The sequence below is a fragment of the Heliconius melpomene genome, chromosome 14 (genome assembly GCF_056956725.1).
Source record: "Heliconius melpomene rosina isolate 202511_hmr_F chromosome 14, ASM5695672v1, whole genome shotgun sequence".
Lineage (NCBI taxonomy): Eukaryota > Metazoa > Arthropoda > Insecta > Lepidoptera > Nymphalidae > Heliconius > Heliconius melpomene.
Window position 1 is genome coordinate 8,062,863 of NC_140402.1, and position 23,436 is coordinate 8,086,298.

At 32.9% G+C, this 23,436-nt stretch overlaps 1 protein-coding gene across 3 annotated transcripts in view; it reads left to right on the forward strand.

The window, feature by feature from the left end:
- LOC146532268 (phospholipid phosphatase 2-like) overlaps window positions 1–18,371 on the forward strand; it is a 33,042-nt gene extending 14,671 nt beyond the window's left edge. The window contains exons 1-7 of one of the 3 annotated variants that reach the window (XM_085197374.1): window positions 7,014–7,165; window positions 12,037–12,133; window positions 16,219–16,373; window positions 16,561–16,775; window positions 16,882–17,008; window positions 17,450–17,632; window positions 18,219–18,371. In XM_085197374.1, the coding sequence (XP_085053500.1) occupies window positions 7,097–7,165; window positions 12,037–12,133; window positions 16,219–16,373; window positions 16,561–16,775; window positions 16,882–17,008; window positions 17,450–17,632; window positions 18,219–18,341 (969 nt within the window). In that variant the 5' untranslated portion in view covers window positions 7,014–7,096 and the 3' untranslated portion in view covers window positions 18,342–18,371. Of the gene's footprint in view, window positions 1–7,013; window positions 7,166–8,732; window positions 8,878–12,036; window positions 12,134–16,218; window positions 16,374–16,560; window positions 16,776–16,881; window positions 17,009–17,449; window positions 17,633–18,218 lie in introns of those variants that run through there. The other 2 variants (XM_085197375.1, XM_085197373.1) reach the window with 2 other exon arrangements.
- The last annotated feature ends 5,065 nt before the right edge of the window (window positions 18,372–23,436 follow it).

The following is a 23,436-nucleotide window of genomic DNA, read 5'->3' on the forward strand; positions in this document are numbered from 1 at the left end:
GGGCTCTCCAACACAGGTTTTGGTACGTATTGATAGTATGGGTGGGGCTTATCTTGTATTAACTTATTTATTATTGCCAACTTTTGATGAACGATTTGTACAACTTGATTGTGTCTATGAGTATAATCTGTCTGTGCTAAGGAAGAACAAGCGCTAGTTATATGTTGGATAGTTTCCGGTTGTCGATGACATTTTCTACATTTATCATTTTGTATATTGCGATCCCTGACAATAAATTTTCTATAATTTTTTGTTGCTATGATTTGATCTTGGATGGCGATCATAAAACCTTCGGTTTCTGGGAACAAAGAACCTAATTTTAGCCATTTGTTCGAAGCCTCCGAGTCAATATGCACCTGTTCCAAGTCATGAAGGTGTCGACCATGTAGTTCTTTTTTACGCCAATTACTGAATTGTTGTTCTACATGGTCTTGAAGTGGTTTGAATGAAATTGATCTATTTTTTAAATTAAGTGGAGTAAAATTATCATCTAAATCTATTATTGCAGAATGTAAAGTGCTTTCTGATTTTGTGTAAAAGAAATCTCTAAGGTTCTTGACCAGTCCTTCCCATAAAACTTCCAGATTTATTAGTCCTCTACCGCCTTTTATTCTTTTAATATTGGTTCTCTCTATTGCTGATTTTGGGTGTAAATAATTATATTTAGTTAAAGTTGTTCTTGTTTTTATCTGAAGCCGTTTGATGTCAGTTTGAGTCCATTTTATTACTCCAAAAGTGTATGTTAAAACTGGGATAGCGTAAGTGTTTATTGCCTTAAAAAGATTTTTTGAATAAAGTTGCCTTTTACATATTGCATTTAATCGTTTACTGAATTCCATATTTAACTGTTTTTTTATTTGAATATGATTTATACTATTAGATTGATGTACTCCTAGGTATTTATAAGTATCACCTGACTCCATTAAATTAAATGAAATATTTTCTTCGTTATTAACTTTACTGTCGATTTTGCCTCTATTAATATGAATTATTTTACATTTATCTACCCCAAAAGACATATTTATATCCTGACTAAATTGAGTAGTAATTTTGAGGAGAGTTTGAAGACCTTTCTTAGTCTTTGCAAAAATTTTAATATCATCCATATACATCAAATGTGTGATAGCAGTATCATTATTTAATTTATATCCGCATGATGACATAGCGTTCAGAAGATGAGATAGGGGATTTAAGGCGAGGCAAAACCATAACGGGCTAAGAGAATCTCCCTGAAAGATACCATTTTCAATATAAATTTCGTCAGTCATAATTTTGTTATTTCCGACTGATAAATGCAGCGTAGTTCTCCATTCCGCCATGGCATTTTGTAAAAAAATTACAATAGATGGATTTATCTTATATATTTTAAGTATTTTAAGTAACCAAGAATGAGGGACACTATCAAATGCCTTTTTATAATCTATATATGATATGTGAAGATTTTTTTTATTTGTATTAGCATGTTTTAAAACTATTGAATCTATTATTAACTGTTCTTTACATCCTTTATGATTTTGCCTACATCCTTTTTGTTCCTCTGCAAGTATACTATTTTCAATTAAATGTTTATTAATTTTTTGTGTTATGCAAGCTGTAATAAGTTTATAAATAGTTGGTAAGCACGTGATAGGTCGATATTGGGAAGGGTTTATTGTATCACTATTTTTAGGAAGCATATAAGTAATTCCTTTTGTAACAAATTTTGGTAGCACTTGCTTATTATTGACAATATCCGTAATTATATTAGCTAATATATCATGAAGAACGTGGAACTTTTTGTACCAAAAGTTGTGAATACCGTCTATTCCTGCTGCTTTCCAGTTTTTAACATGCCTGACTACTTTTTCAATATCTTCTCTGGTAAACTGTACAAATTCCATATCGCTTACATCTTTCCATCTATTTTCCACATCACTCAACCATTCGGCCTCCTCGTTATGGCTTTCCTTCTTCTTCCATAAATCTGTCCAGTAGTTTGTGAGTGCTTCTTTTTCAGGTATTTCACTATTAACCGCATCTTGTTTTTCGTTTAAGTTCCTATAAAATACTTTCTCATTATTATGAAATAAAACATTATCTATTTTTCTCCGTAGTGCTTTATTGTACCTTGCTAATCGCTGAGATTTTAAACTTAATTTTTGCTTAAGCGTATCAAGGAATTCTTCAGGTCTACTGTTTTTGCTTTCGTGTATAGAATGAACTGATAATCTTTTAAAAATATCTTGGACTTTTTTAACTAATTTTGAAGATCTATTACCATTTATATACTGTGTCACTCTTCCTAAATCGGCTCTTAATTTTTTTATATCTAATTCAAGTCTAATTTGCCATACAGGTTTTTGAGGTTTACGGTTTGTAGTTGGTAAATTTGATTGCAAGTGACGAATATTATATCCAGAATGTTCGGCTATTACTAATGCACTACAGTAAATTAAAGTATGAATATGGTTTAAATCAGAATCTATGAAGTAAAATTGTTTAAGAATTTGTTTATTAAATATATCTAAGTACTCGTATAGCCTCTTATTTTCTTTTAGTTTAGGCAATTTAGGACGGGCTGTGGGATCTATTCCTGTATATTGAATAAGAGCAGTTTCCAAATCATTAGTTAATTTATTGATATTTAGTTGCATCTTATAAGGACTTTGTTCCGGATTTTGTTCATGTTCTAATTGAAGTGTTGTTAATGATGTATTTGTTTGAGTTGAGGCGTGAGAGGATGGTATGGCGGAAAATTGAGTGTGTGATGACACTTGTGTGGGACAAACAAGAGATGAAGGTTCGAGTGACTCTTGTGTTAGTGACGTATGTGTTTTAACCAATTGTTGAGATGAGTCGCTATTTTCTTCTTTACTAAGAAGGTCCGCTATTTCTTTCTTTAAAGTCTTTATAATTTCGTCGGATAAAAGTTTGTTTCTAACAATTACACGTCTTTGATCCGCAATCCTTTGGGAAGAAACATTTATATTTGGGTATTTTAAAATAAAATTGTCGTGAAGTTTTTTACAGTACATGGTGTTGTCAGTCTCTAAACGGGTAATGTAAAAATATGAGCGCATGATAAATAGGTTCATTTCCTCTGTCCATTGCATACGCACTCTGGGTTTGCCAGCTTTGGTGGTCGCAGGTTGGTTGACTAATGCCTCCTGCGAAACATCCTCAGCTGGAGTAAGGGATCTGCTGCTACTGCTGTCTGTCAAGTCTGTCGGTATATATGTTGGGTCGGCTGTAACATTCTTATCGGTGGGAACCCGCCTGCTCAATTCCCTACCGCCGATGGATCGCATGCTGAGGCACCCAGCATCGGCTCCAGGTGCGCCCCGGCGCTCACCCCCGGGAAGCGGCCCTATACGTTTATTTTTATTTCGTGTCTCCATATTGATGGGTCACCTTAACCTTGTTAGCCGTGTAAGTTTTTGCTTGTACACGTTACCGCCCCCCACGTTAGCAAGATGTTCAGCTAGGACGTAAGGTAGGATTTTGGGGGGCTTATTATTATTATTATTATTATTATTATTATTATTATTATTATTATTATTATTATTATTATTATTATTATTATTATTATTATTTAAAGAAATTGAATATTTCTCCCATTTCTGGGGATCCTCTTCCTAATGCGGACTTTTGTCAAACATTAGGAAACTTCATATGAGATAATTATTGGTATGATAAAAATTTTCTAACAATACGGCATGTGTTCAGAATTACTGCTTTTTGTAATTGTATGTAAAGTAGAGGATGAAGGTTAAGTTGCTTAAGGCAAGAGTGTAACGTGTTTGGTATGACACCTGTAGATGAAAGTATGATAGGGACCGTTTTAACTGTGTTCACTTGCCATTGTGATTTCAGTTCTATGGATAAATCTGTGTATTTTGTTATTTTTTCTGTAAACGTAGATGAAAGGTTATGAGTGTTTGGAATTGCAATGTCTATGAGGTAAACTGTTTTGAGTTTTTTAATATGTAATGTTATATCCGGACGATTATGGTGAACTGTTCGATCTGTAATTATTGTTCTATCCCAATAGAGTTTATATTCGGCTGTATCTATTACTGATTGTGGTTTATATTTATAATAAGGAACAGTTTCGCTTATTAGATGAAGGTTTTTGGCTAAATATTGATGTACAATGCATGCCACTTGGTCATGCCGGTGCTTGTAATCCGTCTGTGCGATAGATTTACAAGCACCTGTTATGTGCTGTATTGTTTCACTGGCGCTGTGACAGTGTCTACATAGATCCATCTGGGTGTCATGAATAATGTGTTTTTTGTAGTTACGCGTTTCTATTATTTGGTCCTGTATGGCTAACATAAATCCCTCCGTTTCCGGAAATAATTCGCCTTTCTTTAACCACGCGTTAGACGCTATTTTGTCAACGTTTGGGTTAAGAAGATCATTGCGGTGTCTTCCGTGAAGGGATTTTGCTTGCCATACATTAAGTTTCTGCTCTAAAGTGGTAATTTTTTCATTTTGTTGTTTATGTTCATTGTGTAAATTTAAAGGAGTATAATTACAATCAGATTTTACAACTGCTTTATGAAATGCGGATATTTGTGCACGATCGTGAAAGAATTTTCTAAGTGACGTTATTATTATTATTATTATTAATATTAATATAATGAATTAAACCGAAAACAATCGCCTTCTAAATCCTGTCTAAGAGCTAGGTACCTAACTTACTTAAGTACCTAAAACGTAAACTAGGTCCCACAACTTACAACAATATTGATAAATTCTGATCCAAATACATAAATAGATGTCTCCTATCTAATTAATTATTAATAATCGACGAACAATGATTTACTATTTTATAATTAAATTCCTCGCGATAACCGACACCTTTGCTAAAGTGCTTCCACTCGCCGATAGATGGCGCTGGTTAGTACGTGATAAGAAAATAAAGTTGTTTGATAGTAAGAAATCTATGTACGTTTTACGACTCTATTAGCATTGTTTGGCTTAAATTGCCGTATAATTAAATATACATACAATCATGTATGTTAGTATATTCGTTATTAATGTAAGTAACTAATGTTTATGCGTTTTCCTTATTCAGTTTCTTGATAGAGGCCGGTCTTCACGCCTGTTCCCGCATAGCACGTTGATTGAAGGATGTAAGTGTTGAGACACTCCGTTCTAACAAGTTTATTCCAGTTTTCGAGACATTGCGTATCAGAAGCCAACTTTGCTCTTTATTTGGTTAAGAGCGAGGCAAATTAAAATATTTTTCCCCGAATGACCATAGAACCTACAACCGTCTGATAATAGAGATAGAAGATATGTACTTAAATATCAGAAGAAACATAAGATCTTAAATCAAGATGAGATTACAAGAGATCAATTGTGTGATGTTATCCTATGTACCTTGAGTTACGCTTTGACTACAGGTTGGATAGCTTTATCCAAATACTTAAATATATAATAATTTATAAGGCCCTCGTGGCGCATAGGCACAACGTCTGACTGTTCATCATCATCATCAATAGTCATCGATTGTCCACTGGTAATAGCCCTACTCAATTTTCGCCATCACACTCGATCCTCAGCTCTTCGGATCCACCCGCTTCTCGCCAACCTCTTTAGGTCGTCGGTGCATCTAGCAAAGGATTGTCCCACCGGACGTTTTGTATGGGGTCTCCACTACTGTCTGCCCCAGCGGCCGTCGGCTCTACGACAAATATGCCCCACCCATTTCAACTTACCAATTCTTTGAGCTATGTCGGTAACTCTAGTTCTCCTCTGGACTTCCTCATGGGCCTAACTATAGGTTTGCAATTAGCTATTTTCATCTCCTCGTAATGGTAAGGAGGAAAAGTGCGGCGTTGAGTCCCGCCGCTCAATTCGCAATGTCTAAAATTTGACCGATGCATGGACAGCGGAGTGTCTTGACATTAGGTTCCTATAATTCTATCAAATCTATCCAATATCAGATTGAATCTTTACTGAATAAAACCGTTCAATGTAGATTATTGATAACCTTTCGCCTTCGCTAGCGACTAACGTAATTTATATTTCTCTATTCGTTTATTTATCTTTTACTACAAGAGCTATCGATGGTTTGTAGTTACTGAACAGATCGTAGTTTTAAGATTATTCTTATCTCAGGAATTATTAACTAAACTAAACGCTGCTTTATATTCTCAGATAAATGAAATATGGAATGGGGAAATGAAAATAATTCATTTCTTCGAGTGGGAATACAACCCACATACATCTCGTTTATAGTCAGTTGCTGTGCCACTGCTCTACGATGGATCATAATATACTGAGCGTACTAATAGTATCGCTCATTTACGATAATATTCTTTCCTGTATGTTCACACTGTATCCCGCAAACAGCAGGATAGGCACAGGGAACCTACTGTTTTCTCGAGCGGGTATCGAATCCACAACCAGTCACATTTAAAGACACACACTTGTGCCACGACTGGCCTCTTAGTGCAATAATGGTCTAGTGGTAATGGTAATTTTAAAAAATATATATATGTCAATGTATGCAGAAAGGCCATATTTAAATAAATATATAGATTTTGTCGTACTTCCTAAAATATTTACAAAGGAAACAAAAAATCTCACTGCAAAAACTAAATTAATGTATACAGTAACACTCGAGCCATCAAGATAAATTATCATAATCGGTTCACCGGTTTAACAGTTAGAAGGGAACATGAAAACGGACATACGCGCTAAAAACATAACCTTTCCTTTGCGCTTCGCAGGAATCGGCTAAAAAGTGCAAATGCGTCATTGTTGCACCAAATAAGCTATATGTAGCTACGTCACAACTGCGACATAACGGCGTCAAAAATCAAATGACTATTTATGGTTTAATCCATTTTAAAAATTAAATATATTCTTATTTTATATTATATTAATAATAAATGTATTAAATATTATTATATTCTGATAGACTTCAAACAAAAGCGTGGTTTTCCCTCTAAATAATTAGTCATCACGTCAGTTATATGGGAATTATTTAGTTAAATGTGTCAGTTAAATAAATTAATTTGTAGAGACTACACTATTAAATTGTTAAACTATTTAACTTTTGGATTAAATTTAACTGAAAAATAAGTGCAGTTTAAATATAATGGTTCAAGAAACACTGTTTCGTGCGAGTATTGAAGGAATCAAGAAAATTACTATGCCTCGTGTACAAGTGAGTGAATGTAAAATATTTTTTAGTACTCGTTGTTACTAGTTTATGTTTTTTTTGTTTATAATTTCATAAAAAAAGCGTTCTCGAAAAAAATTGTAGTATGCGAACATAACGAGATTTGAACCCGCTCCTTTCGACAACAATACCTACTCTAATAGCTGTTAACTTCATTGTTTTTTGACAGGAAAAATACTTTTATTTTTAATGTTTATCAAGGCTAGAATAGGAAAAGGTCTAGGGCAGTACGTTGTAACTACTAATGTTATAAATGTGACAAATTGTGTGGATGGATGTATGTTCTACTTTCACGAAAAAACTAGTGAACAGATTTAGATGAAACTTTACAGTAATGTTGCTTATATATCAGACTAAAACATAGGGTTCAATTTATGAAAATATTTTGTGTAATTTGTCTTTGATATTATAACTGTAAGTTCAAGCGGGCGAAGCCGCGTATGTGGTAGAGTCTAGTAGAATATAGTATTGTTAATATATTTAATGTTACGACAATAACACGATTTTCCTTCAAAGCTTATGATATTACGAATTGTTTTTGTTTATTAGAAACAAAGGGAATTACAGTACCAAGTCACGTATACAAGTAAAATTACATATATGTAGGTACATATATAATTCCCATCTCCCTCCCAGATATAGACGCTAACGAAACGTTTACGCTAAAAAATAACTAAGTGAAAATAATAATAATCTTTCTTATCAATACACGAATAATTTTGAATTACGCATTCTGACGCTAACGTGACGCACTTGAGGCGTGCCTGATTGGACGATAAATTGTTTTTCCAAATTCTACTTCCGCTAGTTTTCGCGGAATTCTGGAGGCATTGCGTGTTGAGTAGCGGACCTCAACGCCGCGCTTTGCCTTGTTACCAGAGCGGGGAAATAAATATATTAAAAATGTCTGTACTGTCAGTCCTACAGAAAATTACCGACTCGGAAGGTAGTAGATACGGCTACTGAGTGAATGTATAAATCTTCTTTCTTCAACACTAATAAATATAATTCTTAATAAAAGAATAAGCAAATATTTAAATAGAAATGACCGATAAACAAATACCTTATATGGAATTCGTACTTTCATTTATTAAATTGTGATATACATGATCTTATCAACGATTCTAAAGTAAAGTAGTAAAAGCGCCAAGTTCTTCAGATAACGTTATTTTTTGTCATACATATTTTTAAGGCCGTTTGTAAGTCGCGACGGTTGTAGGTCCGATTCCCCCCGAGTAGTAAAATAATTATTTTCATTTCCTCCCTTTGATAACAAAACAAAATTCGCAACATCTTGATCAGAAAGTGGAAAAAGGAGTGTCTTGACTCTAGATTTTCTCTGCTTATGCTATATGTGTGAAAAATAAAGTTACACATTTTCATATTATATAATACTTTGATTGTAAATAGTACTTACATAATACAGTTACTTATATATTACAGTTGTTATAGTGTGTATAATATTTATTAATTCTGAACTTGGCTATTTTCACATACAAGAGTGCTTACGATAAGATAATGTACTAAACTATTATTATATTAGTCACACCAAATCAGTTTATTGCAGTCGATTTGTAAAAACCCTGCAATAGTGTTGTATTTTCGAAATATTTGTGAGAATAATTTAAAATTGTGTAAGTTATTGTTTGGACAAACAAGTGAAAATGCAGGACTACTCTACATACGTATATATACCGGTAAATATTAAAAAGTTATTTTTTTTCTAAATTTCGTTATTTATACTAACTAAATTTAATTTTAGGGAGAAAATAGTGTTTAATGACTTTTCTTTTTTCCCCTAAAGATACTTAACTACGTACGATATGTATACATAATTTAAAAACAAAAATATTTATTTAATAATAGTAAAAAATCTAATACTAATACTTACTTTCGAATTCGTTACCGTCGTATTTAATATTTTTTTTTCAAAAAGCAATGTTAAATTACGCAACTCTACACGCAAGAGATACTGTACATCGGAAAGAAAATAAAAAAAGGCTTAACGCTTTCAAGCATAGCAGTATAGACAGAATCTAGTGTTTAGACACTATTCCCAACTTTCCGCTAAATATTCAAAACATTGCGCGATAAATGGTGGAACTTAACGTCGCAGTTCGTATAGACAAAAAAATATAACAATCTTCCCGGGGGTACCCTAAATAATATTACAAATAAAAATTGTAATAAATAATAATACGTCAATAAGTGACCTATATACATAAAATTGGTTTACTTTAGCTTTACTTTTGGTGACGTATTTATATAGTATTGTAGTAATTTCGTAGAACTACAATTGTATTTCCTTGAAGTAACGTAGTATATGAATGTACACTTTCCAGGGCCGTTTCAATGGGTTACTAATTGTGGTATTTAAGAATAAATAGGTTTTGAGTTCAATTTCGTCATTGGATTTTTTTTGGTATGTTATGAAAATTAAGGCTTCGCGTATATATATATTTTTATTCTATGTTCTATTCCTCATATTTAGGCAGTGGGAACATGGGAACCTTGTGTTGAGACACTCCATTACCATTGTGACATTCAGCAACTGACTCCTCGTTACCAGAGCAAAATTTCTGAATTATTGATCCTTTAGTCATCAAAATAGATGATGTATGCATTACAATGTACTTCAAATTGTTAATCGAATCGCTACTGTTGCATAATATATTTTTATTGTCATCGCTTTAAGCTGTATGGTAGGTAGTAAACCGTATAGGTAAGGTAGTCAAAGGGAACCTGGTGTATCTACTCCATGCCTAACTTTCCGGCCAAGTTCCGAGACATTGCTCTCTCATCGCCACGCTTCTTATCTCCAGAACGAGAAAAAAATATATTGTTAATTTTCCCGTACGGCAATCGAACCCGGAGCCGACAGTCACGTTTACAGCTTACGACGGTTCTAAAAAATACAATTATTACTATAATTTCTGATACCTGTAAACTCTGAACTTTTTTAGCTTTCTCTTAAATAGAGTTATACAAAAGTAACAATATTTTAATATTGTTACTTTTGTAATAGTTGTAATAGAATACTTTTGCTAATAAAATAAAATATTATAGTATTTTTTTTACTTATTTATAAACCAAATTATACTGTACCATTTTTACACTACCAATGCAAAATAATAACTAAAACAAATGATAGAAAGAAAAACTCATCCAAAGTGGAAAAAAAAACCATACAATTTATTTCAAACTTTCGATCACTTAATTTAAGAAGAAATTTGACAAAATTGCTTTAAGTTCTAAAAGCTATTCGCTTTTATTTCGCTTTTCCCATTCTAAGACAAATTATCGTCATTAGCCCTAAGGCAGGGCAATGATCTAAGGGCGAAACGAACGAGTCAAGGTCAACGAGACCCTTCTAATAAGTTATATAACTTTATAAAGTGAATTTGTTATGAGAATTTTTATACTGACGACAGTCGTAGGTTCGATTTTCATTTGGGGAATTTTATTTTAGGTTCCCGCCCTAGTTAGAAGACAAAGCAAGGTGTTGATTTTACCTCTTAACTGCCTCCAAAATTTATGGGGAACTTAAGAATAAAGTGTATTAAACTATAACATTTTTTTTATAGTTGAGTAGGCAGAGGGAACCCTAACCCTCCCTAGTGAGATTTGATCCCGCAACCGTCTCGTTTTACAGTCAAGCTTTAATTCAATAAAGAAAAAGCTAATAACAAAAACAAATAACCCAAAGCTTTTCATAACATATTCTCCAATTTTTTTCAAATTTCCATTTACATAATATTGGCACGTGTAAAGGAATCCATACAAACTTTCTATAGTATATATTTCATACAAATTATATCACGATAAAGTGTTTCTAAAGGGTTCGGTAGAAGGACATGTATTGAAGGTCGAGCGAGTGACCTTGGGAGACCTTACAAGGTCTTTGGTAAAGTGGATTTTCAAGGTTATATTGCTTAATGGCTGTTAGTAAACTTTGAGGGTGATGTAAGATATATTAGCGATTATTATTGGAATTTGATTTTCTTACTTATATAGAAAATGTTTAATTTGTATGTAGTGGGATTCGTTTCCAAGACTGTGTTTCACCGCATATAGCAGTGTAGGCAGAGGCAACTTGGGAACTTAATCAAGACACTTCGTTCCTGTTAAGACACTTAGGTTCTGTGGAACGGAGAATGTGGTTATTCTGCTGAACATAATTATAAATTAACTAGCGGACGCGCGCAGCTTCGCTTGCCTATTTAAGGGTGAATTCTAATAACCCATGAAACATGTGTTCAATGAAATATTTTTAAGTCTAAATTTCAGATTTTATAAAAATCGGTGGCGATTTAAAGATTTTTCCATACAAACTTTCAACCCCTTATTTGCACCCTTAGGGGGTGAATTCTAAAAAACCATGAAACATGTGTTTAATTATATACGTTTAAGAGTCTGAATTTCAAATTTTATAAAAATTGGTGACGATTTAAAAAAAAACCTATACAAACTTTCAACCCCTTATTTGCACCTTTAGGGGGAGAATTCTAGAAAACGATGAAACACGTGTTCAATTAAATACTTTTAAAAATCTAAATTTCAAATTTTATAAAAATCGGTGCCGATTTAAATTTTTTTCCATACAAACTTTAAACCCTTATTTCACCCCTTTAGGGTTAAAATTTGTCAAAATCCCTTCTTAGTGGATGTCCAGATTACGAAAGTAAACATCTGTCCAAATTTCACGTTTCTACGCACAGCGGGTACGGCTGTGCGTGCGTCTTACCTCAGTCAGTGAGGACAAGTGCTTTTATATATATAGATAATTAATAATAAAACTTTCTATTTAGTTATATTGCACATTAAAAATATTTATTTACTTATCGTTTTTGTTACAGAGAAGAGACTTGGAGTTACAGGGAGAGAAAAATGAAAATGAAAGTAAACACAAGATATGCTGGGCATTAGGAGTGGACCTACCGTTGTTTTTATTAGGTAACTTACGTTTTTTATATACTAAAATTAGCTATAGGTCAGGCTTGGTGCTACTATTGATTTTCGCGATTCCCACTAGAGAAAATGGAATATTTAAAATTTTCATTTTCTAAGTGCGGCGTTTAGTTCCTCCACTCAACACGCAATTCCTCGAGAATTAGGCGGAAACTGAGGGAAATCCTAAAATATAATTATTATAGTAATATTTCATAGTAACTTTTAGTTGTTAATAATCATCAAATGTCTAAATATAATCGACTAAAATAAAAATCATACAAAAACTAACCCATCAATATGTTAATATCTAAAATATTTAAAACTTTAAACGCTCCATCTTTCAAGTAACTCATTAAGTCATCAAAATCTAAATTACTTTTTAGAAATAAATTATGACTTTAGTATGAAACTTAGTTATTTTATGAATAATAAATCAGTTATTTTTAGTTTTATTTTTAAATGCATTTTAAAGTTATAAAACAAAATATATGAAACTTTTATAACAATTGTAAAAGGATTTTGAAACCGAATTCAACATCTTCATAGTGTCTGAGTAAACGTATCGGTCGTGGGTTCGATTCCCACTCGTTGGAATGAATTAATGTAATTCCCAGGATAAAGCGCCTCGTACAGTTCCGTAAGTCAACACGCTATGTCGCGAAAAGCATGGGATGTGTAGGGAACGGAGTGTCTAAACACTAAGTTCCGACTGCCTACTCTGCTATATACGAGAAACTAATAGGATTTCGATAGTAAATATATTTTTAGTTATTATAAGCACTTCTATTAAGCAAATTTACTTTAAATACGTTTTTCCTAATTTGAAGCAGTTATCCTCACTAGCAATCAGAAACCTATCCACTGCACTATAACGGCCCGATATTACTATAAATACATTTTTAAAATACAAATTATGGTGCACATGTGTGGACCCCACGGTGACGCATATGGGCGTAGGCAGAATGCACGCAATCGCAGTCATTACTAAATAAAAAAAAAACTATTAAAAAATACAGTGTGAACGAACTTAATTATATACAAATGTATGTTTAAAATGGAAATAAAGGTTGGTTAATATCTTTGAGCTCCTTGTCAGGGTTCAATTCCCAATTTGGGGGAATATCGTTTTTGTTTTACGCTGTATCCTGCATCCAGAGGGAACCTAATGTTAAGTGGCCTCCGTCGTCCACGCTTTTAATTTACTATCTTTGCACAATATGTCCCGCATATAAGTAGAGTAGTTGGAGGTAACATGGTGCTAGGATCATACATTCATAACATCATGACGTGTTAAGTGGCGCAACTTAACGCCGCGTTCTATCTTACCATAGCGGGGAAAATGGAAACATTTTGGTTGAATTTGATCGTCTGACTGTAAACACGACAGTTCCATTATCACTCGGAGAAATGAATTATAATCATTTCCCCACTCTGGTAACGGGATACAGCGTGAATCAAAAACACATTAAATTAATATGATTTTTAATATTTATTTCCTTATAATTAGAATGAAAGGCGGCCATTTATCGATATCGAGTAAAACCTATAATTTAAATATATTTTTACATCACTTTAATCGATTCCGGTCTATCATTATTTATCGTTAGAAGTTCGTAATACATTTAAGTTACTACTTTTTTATAGAAAAATAATTTGTTCGAATATATTAATTATTTAATGGATGTTATTTATTGTAATTGATTTTTAATGTGGTGTATTCTTCAATAGTTGAGGCCAGTCGTGGCGTAAGAACACAAGTGTGACTGTAGACGCGACTGGTTCTGGGTTTTGTTCCCTCGATGAAATGAAATATTTATTTACTTTTATATTTTTATTTCTTCGCGGTGGTGTCGAGGTAAACACGCAATACCTCCACAATAGAGAACGGGGTGTTTTCTTTCTAACTGCAAATAGATAAAGAAATAATATTTATATCTTCTTTTTATTTACGAATATACGAACATATATAAATTGATTGACTAATTCCTTATTGTGTACTTTATAAACTATTATAAAAAATAATACACTATAAAAATGGTACATGTAGCGCCATCTGTTGCCGAGTAGCATAACCTAATGTTATTTTTTGTCTAGTTGGTTTCACTATATTCTATATCTAACACCTACCCATGGTGGAATTCTTGGATTTTTAAAGTATTACACTTTGGAAAGCTAGATTAGCTAAATGGAAATATATTCACCATTTTTGATTTGTATTTGTTTCTATTATATAATTGAGTTCCGCCACTCAACCCGCAATATCTCTAAAGTAAAAAAAAAAGGTATTATTAAATATTTTAAAGAACTATTTATACTACGAAATAGTTCGTTGCGGCGTTTAGTTTTGCCACTCAATACGCAAAGTCTCAAGGATACAGCGGTTAGTGGGGGCCGGAGTGTCTTAACACTAGACTCCCTTTGCCTACCCAGTTACGTGCGGGGTACAGGTGAAGCTGAAATAAAGAAAAATAAAATAATAAAATAGTTAAAAATTATTTATTTTATTATTTTCTTATTAGTAAATAAGAAAAAACCCACTAAACTCAAAAAATCATCTAAAATTTTCTAATTTCAACATTAAAATTTAATATATAACCATTATACAACTTTTGAACTAACAATTGAATAATCAACGACATCCCACCACCCATTTAGATTATGCAATGTACAGTGCACAACACAAATGAAACCATATTTTCTATGAAAAATAACCAAGTTGGTGTCATATTTTTTTGCTGTCTGTACACACGTGGACCTCAACGTGGCGAGAGCAAAATTGCAAATTGCATTCTAGACGTTGCGTCATATAAAACATCCTCTCTATTAGATAACTGTAACAGACAGACGTACATACAGATTAAATAAATAACTGGAATATTGTTAAGTATTTGTTTTTAGTTGTTTTCTATTTTTAGTGTTAATTAGTACTAATAAGTTGTAGAGGCTGTTGAAGCAAGAGGTGAGCGTGCGACTGCAAAACCATTTAATATTTTTATTTTCTTTCACTACCCCGAATAAGAATTGAACCCATAACCCATCTCGCGTTTGCAGTTAGTCCACTTCACCTAGACGGTTTATGTGAGAAATCTTGTTCAGGACTATGCTAGAACGTGCAGTTAGTAATAAAACAATAGAATAAATCAATTAAATAATTGGACCAACAAATGGGTACTAAATGTAGGCGAGCTAACCCATATGGGTAGAGCAATTTAGCCCACCTGTATATATTATTCAATATCCTGCTACTTTATTTACGAAGATTATAAAATTAAACTAAATCAACTTCACGCTGTATCCCGCACACAGCAGAGTAGGCAGAGGGTAAGACACTCCGTTCCCCACTTTCTAGCAAAAGGACCTATTTTCAAACCTTATAAGAATTTAAAAAAAAAAACGATTGTATTCTGAACCTTTAAGGAAGTAACTTACTTCCCTTCAACTCCATTAATCACAAAAATAGACGAAACAAATGAAAAGGACCTTAGAGTAATGACCATCCATCTCTTGATGTATGATCCTCAGGTTTTTGACATTGGTCGTTAGCCAATTTGCTCCAAACCCTCGCTTCCTTCTTCCAAGCCAGTTCAAAGTCAATGTCGAGAACGCCGGATGGTGAAATTGCGTAATTGCTGGCAAAATTTCACACTCAAACTATTTGTTGGTGACGTATTTTATTTGAAAATTTGAATTGAGTTTTTAGAAAAAAAAATGGTTATAGATAGTTCTTAGCTTCACGGTGGATCCCGCGTATAGCAGGATAGATAGGGTTAACATTCCGATCCCCAAATTCCGTTTAACTTTGGAGGTGGTGGTGGTGAGTGCTTAAGAAAATGTAATTACGTCATACAGAACGATACATCATATTTTGCACTAATAAAATCCAAAAACATTGTTCTTAGATATAAACTAATATCATAACTACGTCTAAACAATCAAATTTGTCTTTTTCTTCAAAAATATGTTTTTTTTTTCTTTTTTTAGCTGCACACTCTATCTTTATATCCCTTGTGGGATAACCGAAGAGAACGGAGTATTCCTAGTGTATTCTCAAAAAATAAAATTAATATAATTTTTCTTATTGTCTACAGTGTCAGTTCTCATCGTATTATTTGAACTGGGAGTGATTCCACACTACAAAAGTGGGTTCTACTGCAATGACCCCGCTCTCTCCTTTCCGTTCACAGGAGACACAGTGTCTATGGGAGTTATATTGTCGACTATAATTTTATTACCTTTTGTTATGGTAAGTGTAGGTTTTTGAAGAAGATATCAGTTAAATATTTATTATTCTTTTAAACATAAATTAGTCTTGTTTTTATATAATACGTAAATAATTACCCCTAAGAGAAAGAAAAAGGATATAAATATTCCTAGGAGGAAAATCTTTCTCACCTTGTTTTACCCATTTTATAAAACCATTTTTTTTTCAGGTTTTCCTCACAGAACTTCTACTTTTTGACTCTTCTTATTCAATAAGAATAAAACTTGACTACACAGCGAGGAGAACAGCCATACTGTACAGAAATTACGTATACGGTATGTTCTTTAACCTTGGCATCGTGGAGGTGATGAAGGCCATTACCGGAAGTCCCAGGCCTACCTTTTTTGATATCTGCGAACCGGATGCTGCGAAAACTTGCAACGGGTAAGTTACCGATATATCTACGCTTAATTGTTTTAACAAATTATTTAATAAATTTTAATGCACAAGCTAAAAAAAAGAAATAAATTTATTTTAATATTTTGTACAGATCAGAGTACGTGAGTACGTTTGAGTGCACATCTACAAGATTTCCCATCTGGTACCAAACAGATTCGTACCACAGCTTCCCTTCAGGGCACACGTCGCTGTCTGTTTACTGTGGAATGTTTATAGCGGTGAGTTTAGGTTCATTTCTGGTTACACTTTTATAATTACTAGCGACAGACACGCGGCTTCGCCCGCTAATATATAATTTTGTATGAAGTGGCTGACACGTTGCTATGGCAACGCATATTGTACGCGTCAATTGTTTTTTTTAAATATCTATTAATTTGTAGTCGCAACTAGTTGTGAGTTCGATTCCCATTAAAGGAAATGAAATATTTATTTAAATTTATGTTATCATTGCTTCGCTCTGGTGTTGAGGTAAAACACGATGTTAAATTGCGCCACTCAACACGCAATGCTTGCATTGCAAAATTCGGCTGAAAATGAGCAACAGAATTTCTTAATACTAGGTTCCCTCTGCCTATCCTGCCTGCCTATCCTGCTGTGTGCGATCCTGCGTGAACCTGATATTTTTTTTAATTTATTAAATTCTACCCTTTTCCTTACAGTGGTACCTCCAACGCCGTGCATTCAGCTGGCGTAACCGCACAGTACTTCTAGTACCCATACTACAACTACTTTGCCTCGCGTACGCCGCCATATGCTCGCTCACCCGTATAACTGATCACCGACATCACTGGTGGGATGTGCTGGTTGGAGCAGCTATTGGTTTATCTACTGGTTTTTATGCGGTGAGTAAATATATATATATATTTGGTTTCACACTGTATTAAAATAGGCGGAGAGAACCAAGTGTCAGGACATTCTATTTCCCATTTTCTGTTTCTGTATAACCCAATGTTTGAGGTAAAAAATGTGCTAAGTGGCCGAAAGTAACGTGATTTGTCTTGTTACCAGAGAAAATAGATAATAACTCATTCCATTCAACGGCAAATGGAAATCGAACCCACAAACTACGCGTTTTCAGTGACGCCATGCCTTGAAAAAATATCTAGAACAGCTACCTTTTGTTTATTATAAATGTTAGAGTCATGTATTTCAACGTGTGTAACACGTCTTGTCAACATCGTTAGTTAGAACAAACAAGGGGACTAATTAGATTCCTTGTTGGGACCAAATTTAGTTATTTACTGGACAAATGTTTATTGTTGTAATGTCAGGTTATTCACCTTTGCTCTTGTAGAATAATATAAATATTAAATACTTATGTTTGCCCATGGCTTCGTCCGCGCGGTTAAATGCGAAGGGAGAATTGTGTACGACATTTATGACATTCTAAAGATTTTAGAAATTTATATTTATTTCTTTCTTTTACAGATTTTAGTGATAAGTAAAAATTTCAACGCAAAACCCAATAGTATAGAGGATAAAACCATGACAGAAAGTCAACATACAGTTAGGACGCTGGTATTTGACGGGCCCCAACTACCTGTGCCTTGAAATAAAAAAAAAACGAAAAATTATGAAAAATATTACTCAATTATATGTATTATAATGCGGACATTACTTTTGTTAATTACTTTTGTTAATTACACTAATTACTTTTAAAACGTTCTGAAATAAATAGATATTGTTTAGGTTTATTTTAATATGTGATAATGATAATTTTAAATGGTTTGACATATCATGACGTGTGACGTATAATGTTTTGTTTTTTTTTTAATTAATTTTGCGATGACAGGAGATAAAAATGTTATAGTCATGTATAGTTAAAAAAATAATTATTATTTATTTATTTTGTGTAAGTACTTTTATTTTTTATTTTGTGGCTTGGGGTATAAAACTTAAAAATAAAGAATAAAAAATCATGAAATTAATAATATATAGAAAATATTTTAATTTATGACTTTTCCTTTTACTTATTTAAATAGAAATTGTATCCAATCATAAGACTCATAAGACTGTAAAAAACCTTTTTATTCATAAGTTTTGTTTTTTTTTGTTTTTGTATGCTTCTTTAAAAATAAGTTAAGACTTACATATATGTGAATACTGAGAAATCTATATAAACATTGAATTTAAATATAAACTTAGGGTAACTTAAACTTAATACTATACATTATTTACATACACGGTTACGTCTATTTAATAGGTGCGGCTTCGAATCCTGCTAGGATAATTATGAGAAAGAATTTAAATATATGAATTATGTGAAATATGTAAATACATAATATTAAAAAAAATGTAGAATAAATGTGCGAAAAACAAGGAAAGGACAGTATTATGTGAAGTTTTTGTTTAAATGGATTTTGGGCGTATTAAACTATTGAAAAAAAAATTATCTTTTGTTTAATCACCTCCATAATTAGATTATTATTTTTTCAATAAAATACTTCAATGAAAAAGAAAAAATATTTTATTTTAAAAGTGAAGAACAGAGTGTCTTAACACTAGGTTCTTCTACCTACCCTGCTGTAATGAAGCTGATTTTACCTTATTTTGGTTTTAATCCGTATCTCGCATATAGCAGGATAGGGCGAGAGAACCTAGTATTAAGATATATTAGTTTCCCATGTAATCTTCCAGACATTACATGCTGAGTAGCGGAACTTAACGCCGAAAAACAAACATTGAAACGTTTTTGAGCAAATAGCTTGCAAATTGCAATATAAACAGTATTATTATTAAAAAAACTTAGTCATTACTAATACTACGGTTAATAATATATGACAGATTTGTACCAGTGACCTCCACAGTACTCACAACCTATCAATCAAAGAAACTATGCCACTACGAACATTTATAAGTACCAGATCCAAATATAGACACGTTATCGCCCCTTAAAGGATCAAATTTATAATATTGGTACATACCATTTATGTTATTACTGAAATGAGGATGTATCATGTACTCGTAGGTTCGAATCCCGTGATGCAATCAAACGATTTACTTTCAATTTGTATGGTTGTTTAAAAAGGATGTGTTTTTTTGATGTAAAAATTGTATTTAATTGAATTATGTTTCTTTGTTCTTTTGCCCATAGCTATAACTGCAAATAGCAAGGTAGGCAGGTTCCACTTCCTCCCATACTCAATGCTGTCTCTCTCTGTCCAGAGTGATGAAATAAATATATTATTTTCTTTAGTGGAAATCGAACCCATAACCAGTTTTACAGGCCTCTACTGGTTTGTATGTATCATATAAAATTACAGTAATTCCTATAATATTAATGACGCAAATAATTAGTAATATTTACTGGGTTATCACTGATGTGCCTTCAATCAATATCTAAATGTGTTAGTTCAGAAATACAAACTCCAAGCAAAAATAGATACGAACGAAAGTACGTGATTTCTACTGGACTGTAGAACTTTACTAGCGTGTAATTTATATTAAATATTTAATCTTTTTTAATTCAAAATATTTTGGATTTTCTAAAAAATGTTCCTTAAATATTCCTACTTAATATAAGTTCAGAGACGTAGTGGTAGAAGCGTGTGTCTGTAAACGCGACGGTAGTTCCCAAGGGTTCCATTTCCACTCGGGGGAAGGAATTGTTGTTATTTAATATTTCTTGATTGATCTTGAGATCTCATATTCTATAAATAGAAACAGCATCTCCAACTCCCTCTCAAAATCGATCTTAGAGTTGAACAGCTTATGAACACGGACTTAGGTTTCCTCTAGCTACCCTCTTACATGCATAGAAAAAAAATAAATAAAGGAAAAAGTTTAAAGTAACGTTTTTCATAACATTACAGTACTACAAAATTTAAAACAAATTCCAAAGTAATTTTTAAATGATAACTATTAAATTTTACATGACTGAACGTGACCAATTCACTTTACTATTCGCTTTTGTGGCTGCATTTTCCATCGATTTGGGAAACCCTCATGACTACGACCAAAGTATGTACTGTTGCCATGTAAATGTAAATGCATGCGTCAGGTAGCGTTGACAAAATGGATGGAATATTTTTTTTAGCTTTAGGGTAGGAAGAGGGTACTTGGAAACTTAGTGTTAAGACACTCCGTTCCTATTATGACACTTTTGTTCCCCACTTTTCACTAAATTCTTGAGGCAATACGTGTTGAGCATTGAAATTCATCGTCGCTTTGCCTCATTACTAGAGCGTCGGAATCGAACCCACGACTGTCGCGTTTACAGTTACATACCTGTGCTCTTGTGCCGCGATGGCCTCAACTTAAAATACAATTAAAAAATAAATATAAAATTACTTACAAGAAAACATTTGTATAATATTATTTTTATACTAACTGTACTATATTTTTTTAATGACTTATAATAGCATTCGATAGGGCTTTTTTAAGTGCAATTTAAAAACACTTTACGATACCTGTATAGGCATTTAAGCACCTATCTAACTGTATACATTTATTAAAAGCTTTTTTGTATATTCTTTTTTTTTACTTGACACATCTTGCTCATATTGTTATGTTAGATAGATGATGTAAGAATATATGTTTACATGAGGCAAAACATTTTTTTTTTTTTTCAAAATATGCCTTAGGTCGAGCTGCTAATCCTCGTTGCTAGTAATAATAGTTTTAGTTCCGACGGTGAGTTTCTCTTTTAAAAACGAAAACCGGAGTGTATTGCCAATAGGTTCTTCTACCCACTATGGGAAAATTAAGAGAAGACTATATATTTAGTATATTAGTGTACATTTTACTAAAATAATTAAGCTTAAAAGAGTTTAGCTAATAAGCGCAGGCTAAGATTCCCGCAAGGATTTCAAATAACAGAGAGATCGTAAAATTATTTTATATGTTTATTCTAATAGATCCAGGACACTCCTTAGTAGGTTAGTAGTAATGTCTGATAATGTCTTAGTCTAATTATGTTAGCAGACAATCGTAAATTTTATAGGAGAGCTTTAATTTGGAATTAGTATTAAAATTATTTAATTTACTAATATTCGTTTGATGTCCCAGGAGCACAAGCAGGCGACTATAAACGCGAAAGGTTGTGGGTTCGATTCCAACTCGAGGAAATAAAATATGTAATACTAGCGGCCCGCTCGCGGTTTCACCCGCGTGAACTATGTTATTATTAATTTCTGTCTCCATGACTACGTCCTAGTGACGTTTATGCAAAATTTGAGACTCCTAGCATTTGTAGTAACGAAGTTTCATACAAACTTTCGACCCCAAAAACAACCCCTTAGAAATCGAATATTGCAAATTCCCGTCTTAGCGAGCACCTACGTCCTATAAGTAACTCCTATGCAAAATTTGAGATTCCTAGCACATGTAGTTTCTGAGATTTCGTGGTGAGTGAGTGACCTTTCGATTTTATATATATAGATTAGAGTAAAAGAAAAAGTAAACGGACTGTCTTAGCAGTAAGTGCCGTCAGCGTTCTTCCTATATACGAGATACAGCATTAAAAGCTAAGCTATATTCAAGATATTGTACGGGACACAGATTAAAGTTAAAAAAATTTAAATACACAACCCTCTTATTTATCGGGAGTCGAGTAAAAATATATGAAACGCCAGATGTTAATCATGAGATCGTTGACCCGACTGTTTAGGTCATACACAATACGCACTGTACCTACTAAAATGTTCGCGAAATTATTCTAATTGCATTTAATATGACATACTTTTAAATTATTGTTTATTGTAGGGGTTTTTAATTTTAGTTTGTTATTTTTGGATAATAAGCATGGATATGATGGTAGTGGATTCGAATTCTATTAAATATCCTGTTCGAAATATATTTTTATAAATTGTAATTTCCATATTTCTTCATAATATTTATTTACGTTTATATTTCCATTTCTTCACTCTGGTGTTGAGGCAAAGCGTACCGTTGAGTTCTGCCACTCAACACGCAATGCCTGCAGAATTCGGCAGAAAGTGGGGAGTGTCTTAACTCTAGGTTCCCTCTGCCTACCCTGATGTGTGTGGGATACAGCGTGATGTTGTAATTTCCATAGTTATTATTTGGTTGAGGTCGTGGTGTGACTGTAAACACGACAGTTGTGGGTACGATTCCCATTCCGACAAATAAATTATTAAATTTGTTAATTTCCTCGCTCTGTTAGCAAGGTAAAGCGCAGCGTTAAGTTCCGCCATTCAACTCAAACTTAAAAAATGTATATGAAAAAGTATATAAAGTGATTTACGTGCATAAATTCTAGTCATTGCGTTTTATTTCAAATTGGGTACACCGTGGCCCAATTTTTTAAATGAATTTTACCCTATTTGTGGATACTTATAAAAAATTTTTAACCATCGTTTTTTACTTTTGTAGGTCACCCATGCTAAGTTACTTACTGTAATTAGGCCGCTATCGTAAATTAAATTTAGTATTAATAAAAAAAACATCAGGATTTTATACTCGTATAAAACAATACTTTAAGTTTGTTAGACACGAAAATATTTTTATTTGAACTATGAAGCTCAGCTTTCAAAGAATTGAGCTTACATGAAAAAAAATGTAAATATACTCCAAGGCAGTTCGTGGCGTAGAGAGTACAAGGTTGAAGCTGTAAACGTGGCGGTTGTGGGTTCGATTCACAATTGAGGAAGTGAATATTTAATATTTTCTTTTCCTCGCTCTAGCA